The 15,122-nt window shown below is 46.3% G+C and overlaps 1 protein-coding gene across 1 annotated transcript; it reads left to right on the top strand.

Moving 5' to 3' along the window:
• Positions 1-410: 410 nt before the first annotated feature.
• LOC309544041 (uncharacterized protein) lies at positions 411-13,658 on the top strand (the record flags this gene model as incomplete). Its single annotated transcript, XM_082276431.1, has 7 exons — positions 411-538; positions 625-748; positions 865-962; positions 1,052-1,279; positions 1,359-1,565; positions 1,664-1,802; positions 13,451-13,658. Coding segments are annotated over 7 exons (1,132 nt in total), but the record flags the coding sequence as incomplete, so codon positions are not given.
• Positions 13,659-15,122: the final 1,464 nt, after the last annotated feature.

Here is a 15,122-nt window from a genome sequence, read left to right as displayed (position 1 = left end):
GGTAGGACGCACCCAGAAACAATGATTTGGTTTGTATGGGGGCCTCATATAGAGGGCCCCTCAAATCTCCCCAACCAAATGTTCCTGCATTCAAAGTCTATATGTCCTATGACATCACACTGACCTCACAGCTCTTCCCCCCAATGTCTCTCCATCTGGCTTTTTTTTCTCATGCTCTTAGGATGTGGGCGGACCCTTGGAATTCTCACTTTCAAAAGTGGGTCTGTTGGTCCTGCGTTGTATGTTATGATGTCAGAATGTCTGCAACAAGCTTTTACTCTGCGTAGTGTGGGGGTCCTGTGTGGGTAAATTATACCTCAGTCTGAGGTGGGGCTTTAATAAATAGAGACCTGACCTGAGAGATGAGGAGGATTCTGGCAATATGATTTAATTTTACTATTTGTGTTCAGATCTAGAGTTTTCCTCCTGTGAAGTCTGGAGATCATATGACCATCACATTGCCTCCACCTCCCTCCCTGATAGAATAGAGAAATACAAAGAAGATTCTAGAAGTCACCTGAGAGATCATGGAGGAGAGGTGAGCGGTGCTGGGAATTCTGGGACATTATCCAGTAACAGACAAGGGATGTGTCTGGATGGTGACTGTATCATTGTGTGTGTCAGGTTCCTATAAGGTGTCAGGATGTCACTGTCTATTTCTCCATGGAGGAGTGGAAGTATTTAGAAGGACACAAGGATCTCTACAAGGATGTCATGATGGAGAATCAGCCGCCCCTCACATCACCGGGTAAGAGGAGACTTTATTGTAAAGGAGAGAGCAGTACGGAGGATCCACCTAGATCCCCCATCATCTGATAAACACATAGAAACAATGTATTCAGTCAGTGTGTGTGTTTCCTACAGATGGATCCAGTAATGGGAACCCACCAGAGAGATGTCCCCGTCCTCTGTATTCCCGGGATTCCACACAGGAAGGTCACACCATCCCCCACCATCATCAGGTAGATGAGGAACAATCACTGATAGTATCATTAGGATCTGTACATTATCTGCATTGTTACCATTGATGTCATTTTTATTATATATTCAGAGTGGAAACCTGAGAGATTCTAAAGTTGAGGTTAAAGAAGAGATAAAAGAGGAGGATGATGAGGATAGGGTGATGAAGGAGTCAGAGTTTCTAAGGGAACACAAAGATCTGTACCAGGACACCATGGTGGAGTCATCCAGCTACAGAAACCCACCAGAGAGATGTCCCCGTCCTCTGTATTCCCGGGATTCCACACAGGAAGGTCACACCATCCCTCACCATCATCAGGTAGACAAGTGACAATTATTGGTAGTTCTTATTTATATACAGCATGTTTGTTACAATAAATGTTTTATTATATATTCAGAGAGGAAACCTCGGGGATGATAATATTGATGTTAAAGAAGAGTATAAAGAGGAGGATGAGGAGTATGGAGTGATGGAGGAGTTTTCAGAAGGACACAAGGATATGATGGAGCCACCTAATACCAGGAACCCACCAGAGAGATGTCCCCGTCCTCTGTATTCCCGGGATTCCACACAGGAAGATCCCACCATCCCTCACTGTTATAAGGTTGGTGGGACAAAGTATCTAGAACATGGACGTGTGGGAGCAATGTGTGGATATTTTATGTCAGCTTATATTTTACAGTTGATATTTTCTTGGTTTAGGGTGAAGATCTGATAGATCTAAAAATTAAAGTTAAAACAGAAGAAGAGAAGTATGTGAGGGATGATCAGCAGTCTATGGAGGAGGATGGAATAACGGGGACATTTATAGAGGAGGACACTCCTACAGAGATCAGCACAGGTGGGTCATTAACACTAAATACATTCCTCCACCCATACTGCTCACTGATTGGTCCAGAGTAGGGGGGGGGACTGGGTGATATCAGCCTGTAATACCCTGGTCACTTTCCTGAGCTGTGTTCCCCGTCCTGTATTCCTGTATTTCTCTCAGATAATCTTCCTTCTCTGTGCTGCAGACACAATTTATGTATCTTGACTGGAATTATAGAGATTCTGGGATTCAGCTGGCAGCAAAATGTTACTTTTCACCATAGGTGTTGTGACAGTGTTCACCGTCACTGGGAGTGAGGGACAGATACTTGGGGGACGCTGAGAGAATGGTTTGGATGGCTTCAGATGGGAGAGTGATATTTGTCAACGGTGGCTCTCAAGAAATGTGGAGATTTGATCCCACTTTGCACTGTGGGCCTGTGGCCTGTTGCCATGGAGTCTGTGACACCTAGATGTGTATTCCATGTCCTTCAATGTCAGACAGGCTTTCCCTATTGAATGTGTATTGTGTGAAATCTGCCTGTCCCATTGTTAAATTTTAATGACCTCAAGTTGTTCTGTCCAGATGGCCAGATAATTAGTTCAGGCTTTGCACCTAAATGGGGTGGGTGCAGCCGTACTGGGTGAGAGGATGGCCACAAAGTTAGAGGGGCTTTTAAACTAGGGAATGGGGGGGAGGGTACAGATGTAGAATTAGCCAGTGGAAAGCAAGATTCAGAGGGCAGAAATGGGGGCATTAGCGGTAGGGTGTTCGGAGCTCCTATACCCAGGGTGGGTATGGGGAAAAACCACAAGAGCAGCCTAAAAACATCAAATGAGGATATTTGTAACCGGTCAAAATTACGAGGTTTGTATACCAATGCCAGAAGCCTGGCCAACAAGATGGAAGAGCTGGAGCTGCTGATGTTTGAGGAGGACTTAGATTTTGTGGGGATAACTGAGACTTGGTTTGACAGCTCTCATGACTGGATGGCGACCATTCAGGGGTATTCCCTTTATCGCAGAGATAGAGAAGGTAAAAAAGGGGAAGGGGTATGTTTGTATATTAAGAACAGTATACAGGTAAATATGAGGGATGATATTAATAATGGAGCTAAGGAAGAGGCAGAATCCCTATGGGTAGAGCTTCAAAGGGAAGGCACAGTGGGGAAGGTAATATTGGGCGTATGCTATAGGCCCCCCCACCAGAGGGAGGTGGACCTCATTTTACAGATAGGATTGGCAGCAAGGATGGGAAATGTCATTATAATGGGGGACTTTAATTATCCTGATATAGACTGGGCAGAAGGAACAGCGCACTCAGCCAAGGCTCGGCAGTTCCTAAATGTTTTGCAGGACAATTTCATGGGTCAGATGGTGAATGCACCGACAAGAAACAAGGCGGTACTTGACCTACTGATTACTAACAATGCAGACCTGCTCACGGATATAGAAATACAGGAGAACTTAGGAAACAGTGACCATAGGTCAATAAGTTTCAGTATTAATTACAGTAATAGGAAGCACAAGGGCAATATAAGGACACTGAATTTCAAAAGAGCCAATTTCCCAAAACTGCGCTCACTGCTAGAAAATATCAATTGGGATAGAACCCTGGGAACAAAGAACACAGAGGAAAAATGGGAGTGCTTCAAGAGCATACTTAACAAAGGGATTGACCAGTGCATTCCAAAGGGAAATAAATTTAAAAGAGCAAAATTAAACCCTGGGTGGCTAAACTCCAACATAAAAAATGTATATTAGTGCTAAAGAAAAGGCCTTCAAAAAATACAAGACTGAGGGGTCATTGGCAGCATTTAAGCATTACAAAGAGTGTAATAAGAAATGTAAAGATGAAATCAGGGTGGCTAAAACAGAACACGAGAGACATATAGCGGAGGAGAGTAAAAAGAACCCCAATAAGTTTTTTAAGTATATAAACAGTAAGAAAGCGAGGCCAGAACACATTGGCCCCATAAAAGATGACAAAGGAAATATGGCCACTGAGGACAGAGAAAAGGCGGAAGTGTTAAATAATTTCTTCTCTTCAGTCTTCACAAAAGAATAGGGGGGCTACACAAACCTAGCTTGTAAGGCCGAACTAAACAACACACCTCAGGAAATACCGCCATGGCTAACAGAAGATAGACTTAAAACTAAACTAGAGAAACTTAACATAAATAAATCACCGGGACCGGATGGCTTGCACCCGAGGGTTCTGAAAGAGCTCAGCCAGGTGATTGCCAGACCATTATTCTTGATCTTTAAGGATAGTTTACAGACGGGTATGGTGCCAGCTGATTGGAAAAAAGCCAACGTGGTACCAATATTTAAAAAGGGGCCGAGATATATCCCAGGTAACTATAGGCCGGTCAGCCTAACATCAGTAGTCTGCAAGATTTTGGAGGGGATGTAAAGGGACCACATACAAGAGTTTAGTAATGAAAACGGTATTATTAGTAGTAATCAGCATGGATTCATGAAAAATCGTTCTTGCCAAACCAATCTATTAACCTTCTACGATGAAGTGAGCTGCCACCTAGATAAAGGTAAGCCTGTGGATGTGGTGTATCTGGACTTTGCAAAGGCCTTTGACACTGTTCCCCACAAACGCTTACTGTACAAACTAGGAAGGTAGGTATGGACCATAAGGTGAGTACCTGGATAGAGAACTGGCTCCAGGGGAGAGTCCAGAGGGTGGTGATTAATGGGGAGTACTCGAATTGGGCGGGTGTGGAAAGTGGGGTCCCCCAGGGTTCTGTCCTGGGACCAATCCTGTTTAACTTATTCATAAATGATCTAGAGGAGGGGATATCTAGTACAATCTCAGTATTTGCGGATGATACTAAACTAAGCATGCCAATATCTCCTATGCAGGATGTGGAAACCTTACAAGCGGACCTGAACAAAATAACGGGGTGGGCAACTACATGGCAGATGAGGTTTAATGTTGAAAAATGTAAAGTAATGCACTTGGGGGCCAGAAACCAGAAAGCAAGCTACTCACTAGGGGGGGAACCTCTGGGTGAGTCTAGGATGGAAAAGGACTTGGGGGTACTGGTAGACAAAAGGCTTGGCAGTGGCATGCAATGCCAAGCCGCTGCAAGCAAAGCCAACAGAATACTGGGATGTATAAAAAAGGGGATTCACTCCAGAAATAAAGAGATTATTTTCCCACTCTACAAGACTCTGGTCCGGCCACATCTGGAGTATGCTGTCCAGTTCTGGGCACCGGTCCTCAGGAAGGATGTGCTGGAACTGGAGAGAGTCCAGAGAAGGGCAACAAAAATAATTAGGGGAATGGAGGACATCAGCTATGAGGAAAGACTACAAGCACTGAACTTATTCTCTCTGGAGAAGAGACGATTGAGGGGGGGATATGATATCAATGTACAAATACTGTACTGGCGACCCTAGTATAAGGAACAAACTATTCAGAGAGAGGAGATACAATAAGACACGTGGCCACTCACTAAAACTAGAGGAAAGGCGGTTTAACCTTAAAATGTGTAAGGGGTTCTTCACTGTAAGAGCGGTAAGGATGTGGAATTCTCTTCCACAAGCAGTGGTATCAGCGGGGAGCATTGATAGTTTCAAAAAACTATTAGATGGGCACCTTGGAGACCACAACATACAGGGGTACACAATGTACAGTTAAAAGCAAACACACACACATCATAGGTTGAACTGGATGGACTGATGTCTTTTTTCAACCTCACTAACTATGTAACTATGTAACTATGTAAGGTTAATTGAAAAGTAAATTGGGTCCAGGTGTGCAAGTGAGATATGGGAAAAAGGCAAAATGGAGTGTTGAGGGGAAAGTGATCAAGCCAGCGAACCTTAGGTCTGCCAGCGAACCTTAGTGTATACCTCTGTATCAGGATATGTGTTTGTATACATGTATCACCATATTGACTATCCCTGTTTTTAAGATTTGTATGTATAAAACAAATGTTTGTGTATAAATAAAACATTGTTATTTTTTAAGATTTTCTCTCTAGCGAGTATGTGGCACAATTAAATCCCCTTTTGCCCAGGTGTGCTTGATCACTTTCCCCTCAACACTCCCATTTCCCTTTTTTCCCACATCTCACTTGCACACCTGGACCCAATTTACTTTTCAATTTTTGACCGGGGACGGTGCCTCTGCATATACCCAGCCCACTACTCTCCATACAATCCAATAGTTCAGGGTTATTCTGTTTCTGTATACAATTCCATCTGCATATGGTAATGTAATCGGGCGGCCCCTGGCCTGTGTGTGGTGGTATGATTAGGAGGGGGAGGTCCATGCTGTATATAAATTATGTGTGACTGTTCCATAAAGAGTTCTACTTCACCCTCAATCTAGAGTCTTGTCTCTTATTCGGGGAATCTGCTACAAGGGATTGCTATGCTCTTCATACTCCCTTGGACAGATTCTCCCACCTGAGCTGTGGATCTCTGCAGCTCCTCCAGAGTTCCCATGGACCTCTTGGCTGCTTCTCTGATGAATGCTCTCCTTGCCCGGCCGGTCAGTTTAGGTGGACGGCCATGTCTTGGAAAGGTTGCAGTTGTACCATACTCTTTCCATTTTCTAATGATGGATTGAACAGCGTTCCATGAGATGTTCAAAGCTTGTTTTTTTTAATATAACCTAACCTGGCTGGTGTGTTCCTTGGCTTTCATGATGCTGTTTGTTTACTAAGGTTCTCTAATGAACCTATGAGGGCTTCACAGAACAGATGTATTTATACTGAGGTTAAATTACACACAGGTGGACTCTGTTTATTAATTTGGTGACTTTTGAAGGTAATTGGTTCAACTAGATTTTAGTTAGAGATATCAGAGTAAAGGGGGTGAATACAAATGCACACCACACTTTTCACAGATTTTTTTTTTTTTTTTTAAAGCAAATGTTTAATAAGTTTTGTGCAGTACAAAAATAGTACATAGACAACAAAAGTACAAATATCACAAAAAACTGCCTTACAGGCCACAGCTTACATAAAAAAAACGGGGAACACATAAACATGGCCGATATAAACACAGCAGCTAACTACAGATGAAGTATAGCATCCAAAGCAGGCGTGGGACAATCCATAAAGGGGAAAAAGGAGCGGAGTGGACCGGATCAGTAGGAGTAACACACGTTAAGGAGTACACGTGGAGGAGGCCTCAAGCCATCTATCCCATATCTTATGAAAACGTTTCAAACCACCCCTGTTAATAAACATCACTTTCTTGTAGGGGAGAGTACCATTAATGTCAGCCAGCCAGGTTGGGTGGGGAAGGTTGTATCCAGGTACAGGCTATCAATTTCCTGGCAGTAAACCGGGTTTCACGGAGAAAGCGTTGCGTATATTTGTCAATGTCCTCCTCAGGGAATATCCCTAGGAGACATAGCTTGGGGTCCAGGGATACCGGAGAACCCATGCGGTCATGTAGGAACTGGATTATTTGCGACCAAAAACCCTGCATGCATGGACAGTGCCATATGAGATGCCCGAACGTACCTGGAGACAAGAGGCATTTGGGGCAGATAGGAGAATGGGAGGGATTAAGCCTAGCCATCCACACTGGAGTGAGGTATGATCTACGTATGAGTGATATAGATCTGTGTGAGTCTATCAGAGAGTTTCGGAGACACCAAAGTACTGGCCTCCAGGGCATCACACCAATCATCATCATCCAGTTCCCTGACCTCCTCCGCCCACGACGCCCGAATGCCATAGGCTAGGGCAGTCATAGGTTTAGAGAGCAACATTTCGTATAACAGTGAGGTAAGTTTTTGATGTTCCCGACCCCTAAGCACATCCAAAAGGTCAACCAAGGGTAAGGCTGGAGGGTTGTTGGCAAATTGCGCCCGAATGGCATGTCGAATCTGCAGATAGCGAAAGTGCATAGAGGCCAGGAGCTGAAACTCCCCTCGGAGGGTGGCAAATGATTTAATTGTGCCCTCCGAAAGCAGGTGTGAAAGAAAATATATCCCTCTAGACAACCAAGCACGCGGATCAGGGAGATGCAAGAACTCCGGCAATAATCTATTAAACCACAGAGGAGTCATAGAGTGAAACCCGGTGTCTCCCGTCCTGGAGACTGCCAGGTCCCAGACCCGTCTGTGCTGGAATAGGAGACCACCGCGATCGGCAGTCGGCAGAGAGCCGCCCACCCCTCTAAGTATATTACAGAAAGGGTGAGGGAACCGTGCACCATTGCGACCACAAACCAGCATGAGATACGTATGGCAATCCTGTTTATCAATATGAAAAAGATGAGAGAGCTGGGCTGCAAGGTAATAGGCCGCAAAGTCTGAGACGGCTATACCGCCCAGCTTTGTGGGTTTATGGGTATGTTTCCATGCTAGCTTGTGTCTGCTGGTTCCACACATAAACGTTTTCAACAATCTATCCAAAATTACAAAGTACTTGTATGTTGCATATAGGTGGGTGAATGCCACAGGATATAGAGAATTTTGGGTAGGAGAATCATCTTGATCAGACCTACCCTCCCCATGACACCCAGTGGTAGGCGTGCCCAGGTCTGAGTCTTGGTCTTCACCAGGTCAAACAGTGGTTTAACGTTCAGGGGTATATAGTCAGGTAAGGAACGGTAAACAATAACCCCCAGATGCTTGAAAGACGCCACTCGGGTCAGTGGAAGGGCAGCCTGATCCGCAGATGGAGGGAACACGTCCACGGGGAGAATCTGGGATTTGTCCCAGTTGACTGTGAGTCCAGAAAAGGCACCAAATTGCTTAATGGTCAACAGGGCTTTTTGTAGGAACAGCCTGGGGTCGGCTAGATACAAGAGCATGTCATCGGCATAGAGGCCTATCTTTTCCTCAAAGTCCCCACAGCGCAGTCCACGAATGTCAAGGTCCGAACACATGGCTATGGCAAGGGGCTCCACCGCAAGGGCGTACAGGAGAGGGGATATGGGACAGCCCTGCCGTGTCCCCCCGAGAGAGGGAGAACAGCCGAGACGTCCAGCCGTTAGCCAGTACCCTAGCCCGAGGCGGATGGTATAAAATGGTAAGCCCTTTGACAAAGTTGGGGCCGAATCCGAATCTGCGGAGACACTGCCAAAGATATTGCCACTCAACAGAATCAAATGCCCTAGCAGCGTCAAGCTTTACCACTACTCTGGAGCCTATACAGTCATGCGTTGCCTGTAAGTTCATGAAAAGACGATGGGTATTAAACGCCATATTTTTAGCGGGCATGAAACCGGTCTGGTCGGGGTGGATAAGATACAAAATTACCTTGTTGAGGCGCAAGGCCAAGACCTTGGCCAATATTTTACGTCGCCTTGCAGAAGGGAAATAGGCCGATAGGAGTCCGGGAAGGACGGATCCTTCCCTGGCTTGGGGATCAAGACAATAAGCGCCTCGCGCATAGAGTCCAGTAGGACACAGTCAGCGAACGCAGCTTCATACACAGCAAGCAACTGGGGGGCCAAAACAGCAGAAAAATGGGAGTAAAACTCCACTGTGGGCCATCAGTGCCAGGGGCCTTGGCCTTCGCAAAATGCGAAATAGCCATGACCACGTCATCAACCGATATGGGAGCTTCCAGCATGGCAACCTGCGAGGAGGACAATGTGTGGAACTCAACCGAATCCAACAACAGAGCCAGGTCAGAAAGAGCATAGCGTACCTTAGAAGTATAAACCTCACCAAAGTAGGCAGCAAACACCTCCGTCACGGCTGCCGGATCAGCAGAGTCCTCCAACAGCGACGGATGGAGAGTTATGACCACCGGGGGGCCTAGTATCCATATGAGCGAGGAAAGCCAACAGCTTACCGGGCTTCTCCCCATATTCAAATGTGCGTTGTCGACTGAAAAACAGCTTACGGTCGGTTTTCTCACGGGAGAGGGTGCCGAAGGCGCGTGTGAAGTTTAAGTCGGGACAATAGGTCTCGGGATGGGGAATGCGCATATTGGCGCTCCAGGTCGGTCAACTGTTGTTCTGCCCGAAGAAGGTCAGACCGCGCCGCCCTTTTAAATCGGGAGATACGCGAGGACAAAAGCAAACGAGCATGGCCTTTAAATGTCTCCTACACCGCCGATGGGGCGGCAGAGTCAGCGTTAGATTGAAAATAGAAATCCCATTCCCCAGCTAACGAGTCAAGGTCAGGGACAGCCGTGAGCCAGAAAGGATTCAGACGCCAATGGCAGGTCGGGGGGTCCGTAAATGGAGATAATTCAATCCAATAAGGGGCATGGTCAGACAGTAAGTGAGGACCAAAACGGTCACCAATAAGCTTAGAGGTTAGGACCTGGGAGATCCATATGGAGTCTATTCTAAGCATGGTCGAGTGGGTTGCCGAATAACAGCAGTAGGCCCGGGTTGTAGGGTGTAGATGACGCCAGGAGTCCAGTAAATGAAAACTATGAAGCAGTCTACAAAAGCGGGTATCATGGTCAGGGTAGGCAGGGGTCAAGGGGGGTCCCAGCCGTCTCGGCCATCCTGGACATAAACGTCAAACCCTCGCTGAGGAGCGTGGCATGAAATGGGGGAGGCACATTCCAGGTGAGCAATTTTAACCGTGCCATGGGAGAAAATGGAGTATAAGGTATAGAAGCAAAGAATCAAGAGGCCCCAGAGCAGATAGCACCCCTGCCTGCAGCATAACAAAAATATACAAAAAAAAACCACATAGCAGCTGTGGAGAGCAATAAAACAATCAGAACAATCATAAGAAAGTGGGTAGCACAAAACTCATACATAATAACCCCCCACCCAGCCCAACACAGCCCCCAACCGGTGCGGGCATGCATCCCAAAACAGGTAACCACATTGGAGCAAGAGGCAAGGACCCACTGAAAGTGGAATGCAGCAGTCTCCATCCTTGGTGGCAACAAAACAGAAGAAAAAATGGGGCGAAAGTTCTCCGAAGAGGGGTCCCAGATGCAGGACACAACAGTAGGTGAGCACACAGTGAAAAAAGATGTATGTTCCAGTGTGAGCCGAGGTGCCCCTGGCTATAAGACAGGTAAGTGCAGTATGCAGAAATGGTAGCTGCCGCTAGCTCCCAGGCCCGGGAGCTGCATAGGAACAGGAGACCAACAGCTAGCAACAAACAAATGAAAAGTACATATAAAAGAAAAAAAAAATTAAAAAAAGTGGAAGAAAAAATGAAAAATCCCCCCCCCACTCACCCCCTCAACAGGCTGAAAAAAAGTGCAACAATGGGGGTCTCAGAGCCCCACAATGGCAGGAGAGGTGCACAGTCACAGGAGGCACGATAGAGATCAGTCCAGGGGAGTGCAGGGTCCGGGTGTCCTAAGGCACATTAACAGAAAAGCAAAGGCACATCAACAGAAAAGCAAAAGAGCCAGAACCAGCAACAAAAGTACTCACGGAAGTTGGTCTAACCAGGCAGTAGAAGAATCCGGGTCCTCAAAAAAGTGAACTCTATCGTCGCCAACCACCCGCAATCTGGCCGGGTACAACATAGAATACTTGAAGTTGCGGATCCTCAGGCGCCACTTAACCTCCATAAAGCGGCTACGCAGCTTCTGGACTTCTGCAGGGAAGGCCAAGAAGTTATGATTTTCCAGATGTATATTGCCTTTCTCCCGGGCCAGCCTGAGAACTGCGTCATGGTCCCTGAACTTCAGAAATTTAGCGATGAACTCCTGACCGTAGGTCTTAACCAGGAGGTCCTCCAAGAATGTGGCTGGGATGGTACCCTCCAGCAGGCCAATGAACCGGAGATTTTTACGCCAAGTGTGATTTTTCAGATCGTCCTGTTTGTGCAGCAGGTAAGTAATATTGCGGGAGGCCTGGTCCACTACATTTCTAAGTGGGGGGAGATCGTCCTCCATGCGGCCTATGCTTTCCTCGGCCTCTGACACCCGGCCTCGAAGCTTCTGCAGATCCTGCCGGAGGAGGGAGATGTCCATCCTCACCTTCTCCAACTTAAAGGTAAGGGAAGCCTTGCAGTCAGTAATAGCTTCCAGGATCGCTCTTTCATCCAGCGGCAGTGCGGCCGAGGCAGGAGAAGAGGATAGGGAGTCACCATCTTAGGCCTGCAGGCTTCCCTCCTGTTGGCTGAATTTGTCCAACTTTGCCGCCGCCTCAGAGGTCTTACGGGGAGGCGACATGATCCGCAGATGTCCCAGAGCAGCAGCAGCAAGTAACGGGGTTCAGTGTCATGATATGTCAGAAACAGGAATGTATGTACGGAGGAAAGCCGGGAGAGCACGGCTCACACACGTCCACTCACATACAGCTTCAGGCCACGCTCCCCACTTTTCACAGATTTATTTGTGAAAAGAATTCCATTTATCACTTTCCTTCCACTTCACAATTATGTGCCACCTTGTGTTGGTCTATTACATAAAATAAGTTTACGTTTTTGGTTGTAATATGACAAAATGTGGAAAATTTAAGGGGTGTGAATACTTTTTCAAGGCACTGTATAGGATGTGGTGTCTGAGGGCCCTGAAGTCTATAGGTAGCACCTTCATCAGAATCTATTGAGTCCCTGTGTGTTGGGCAGAGACTATCCCATCAGGTCCTTGTGGGATTCTAACACTGTAGATCTTCCCGTCCAGTCCAGGTTCCAGTCAAGTGGTATTTTCCAGTCCTTAAAGTGATTCCCACCAACTCCCCCCAGATCCGGGAGACAAAAATTCTGCTGATTCTATTATGTAATATCACTCTACAGAGGACTGGAAGACTATGAGAACACAAATGATAGCTTAAGCAAGGGTGTTATGCCTACCTATGATAACCCCCAAGCACCTAAAGCTCCTAATCAAGCTCCAGTAAAGGATAATCCCAAAGAGGAGCTGGAAGGTCCCAGCAAGGGTCACTGCCCTATTAGGTCTAACCGGTAGCAGTTGCTGGCCAGGAATTCAGATTATGTTGTATAATGTACTGCCTATAATTATTGCATTTTTTTGGTAATCATCTGTTTATCTTGCTGAATTTCAGTGTTTTATTATTATTGTAAGTTAATGCCAAGAACAGCTTCTGTAGGCACATGTAGGTTGACCTCCCTACATAGGTGGTGCTGATGCAACCACCCTGCCAGGAGACTAGAGGACAGGAGAAATGCACATTCCTCTTAGTTCTCTTTACATGTCATTGGGTGATCTGCTGTCCGATTGGACGCTATCACCCAGATGACCAACACAGACATCTTTAGAGAAGGCAATGCTTCTAAGAAACAATGGCTCACTGCAGTTGGTGCACATGTTACGTGTGGTTAGGTGAAGGACAGGAACCTGCTTGATCGAGAGAATGTGCCTAGCATCAGGGAGAGATTCTGGAGGAGGAGGGGCAGCAACCTTTATCTTGGTTGTTCTCCTCCCATTCCTCACTCTCTGACCTCTGGTGGGGCTCAGCCCACTGTTATTCATGACTAAATCATGGACTAAATAAGGAAGTGCAGGACTTCTTTTGTTGGGACGATGGCAATGAGTGATAAAGGGGGAGGGGACACTCATCTTATAATCCCCCATCACTGTCACAAAGACAGTTCTCATTGTTTCCTCACTCTCTGACTAAGGTCCATGAATAAAGAAATGAACTGGTAGGAGATCAGAGGACCCATTTACTAGTTACCTTGAGGGGGGGAATTGTAAGATCCTCAGAGACAAAGCTGTCTAATGTGGGCGGAGTCCTGATTTAGGGGAACCAATCTGCTCATGTCTAGTAATAATCTTTTTATTTCTATTTTAGTACATGGACGGGAGATGAGGAAAACCTCAGAGGATTGTCTCACTTTGTCTCCAGACTGTAAAGTAGAAGATGAGGACATCACACAGTATAGTCCAGGAGAAAACCCGGCTCCCTCAAATGTCCATCCGTCACCACACAGTGTAGATGGACCATCGTATTCCTCCTATCCTGAGGAACCTCAGACTGTGAGGGATGGTGCCGGACCATGGTATTCCTCTTATCCTGAGGAACCTCAGATTGTGAGGGACGGTGCCGGACCATGGTATTCCTCTTATCCTGAGGAACCTATAGATTGTGAGGGACGGTGCCGGATCATCGTATTCCTCTTATCCTGAGGAACCTCAGACTGTGAGGGACGGTGCCGGACCATCGTATCCCTCTTATCCTGAGGAACCTCAGACTGTGAGGGACAGTGCCGGACCATCGTATTCCTCTTATCCTGAGGAACCTCAGACTGTGAGGGACAGTGCCGAACCATCGTATTCCTCTTATCCTGAGGAACCTCAGACTGTGAGGGACGGTGCCAGACCATCGTATTCCTCTTATCCTGAGGAACCTCAGACTGTGAGGGACGGTGTCGTCCTTCCAACAGATAAGAGGTTTTCCTGTACTGAGTGTGGGAAGTGTTTCCATTCTAAACCTAATCTTATTGTGCATAAAAGGACTCACACTGGTGAGAAGCCGTATTCCTGTCCTGAGTGTGGGAAATGTTTTTCACAAAAGGCCAATCTTCAAATACATCACTTGTTTCACACCGGGGAGAAGCCATATTCTTGTTCTGAATGCGGGAAATGTTTTGTAATAAAATCACGTCTGGTCACACATCAGAGATCTCATACAGGGGAGAAGCCATATTCCTGCCCTGAGTGTGGAAAATGTTTTGTAATAAAATCACATCTTGTCACACATCAGAGATCGCACACTGGGGAAAAGCCGTATTCCTGTCCTGAGTGTGGGAAAGGTTTTGTAATGAAGTCACATCTTGTCACCCATCAGAGATCTCACATGGGAGAGAAGCCGTATTCTTGTCCTGAGTGCGGGAAATGTTTTGTAATAAAATCAGCACTTGTCACACATCAGAGATCTCACACGGGGGAGAAGCCGTATTCCTGTCCTGAGTGCGGGAAATGTTTTTCACGGAAGTCCAATCTTTACAGACATCAGGGATGTCACACGGGGGAAAAGCTGTATTCCTGTCCTGAGTGAGGGAACTGTTACTCAATGAAGACCTGTCTTCCTGTACGTCAGGGATCCCACACAACCCTCAAGGTGTATTAGTGTCTTGAGTGCGGGAAATGTCTTCTATATGAATGTTGCTGGACATGTGGGGAAGAAGCACACCCTGATATACACCTCAGATATACTCCATGGCTGATCTTCATCATGTAAGAAACACTTCATAAGGAGATCAGAGATCACCAAAGACATGGATGAAGTGTTGTCCCGTGTTGGCCATTGATAGCAGGAGAAAAATAAAAATGAGTCATCTCATCACCTTTCATTGGCTGAGTACATTTTGTGGTGGAAGATTTCACAAACACTTTTTGTCTGTTTTTAAAATGATTTGTGGACAAATGTGAGAAGCTTTCATCCAGTCTGGAGAAATTGGTTTACTTCATACATTCCTTTCTATGATCCTTTAATCCATCTAGTGTCCATAGTGCAGTATTGC

Source organism: Pelophylax lessonae (assembly GCF_965119305.1).
Source record: "Pelophylax lessonae genome assembly, contig: HAP1_SCAFFOLD_717, whole genome shotgun sequence".
Lineage (NCBI taxonomy): Eukaryota > Metazoa > Chordata > Amphibia > Anura > Ranidae > Pelophylax > Pelophylax lessonae.
The sequence above is the reverse complement of the archived record's forward strand: the minus strand, read 5'-3'. Positions and strand labels throughout refer to the sequence as shown.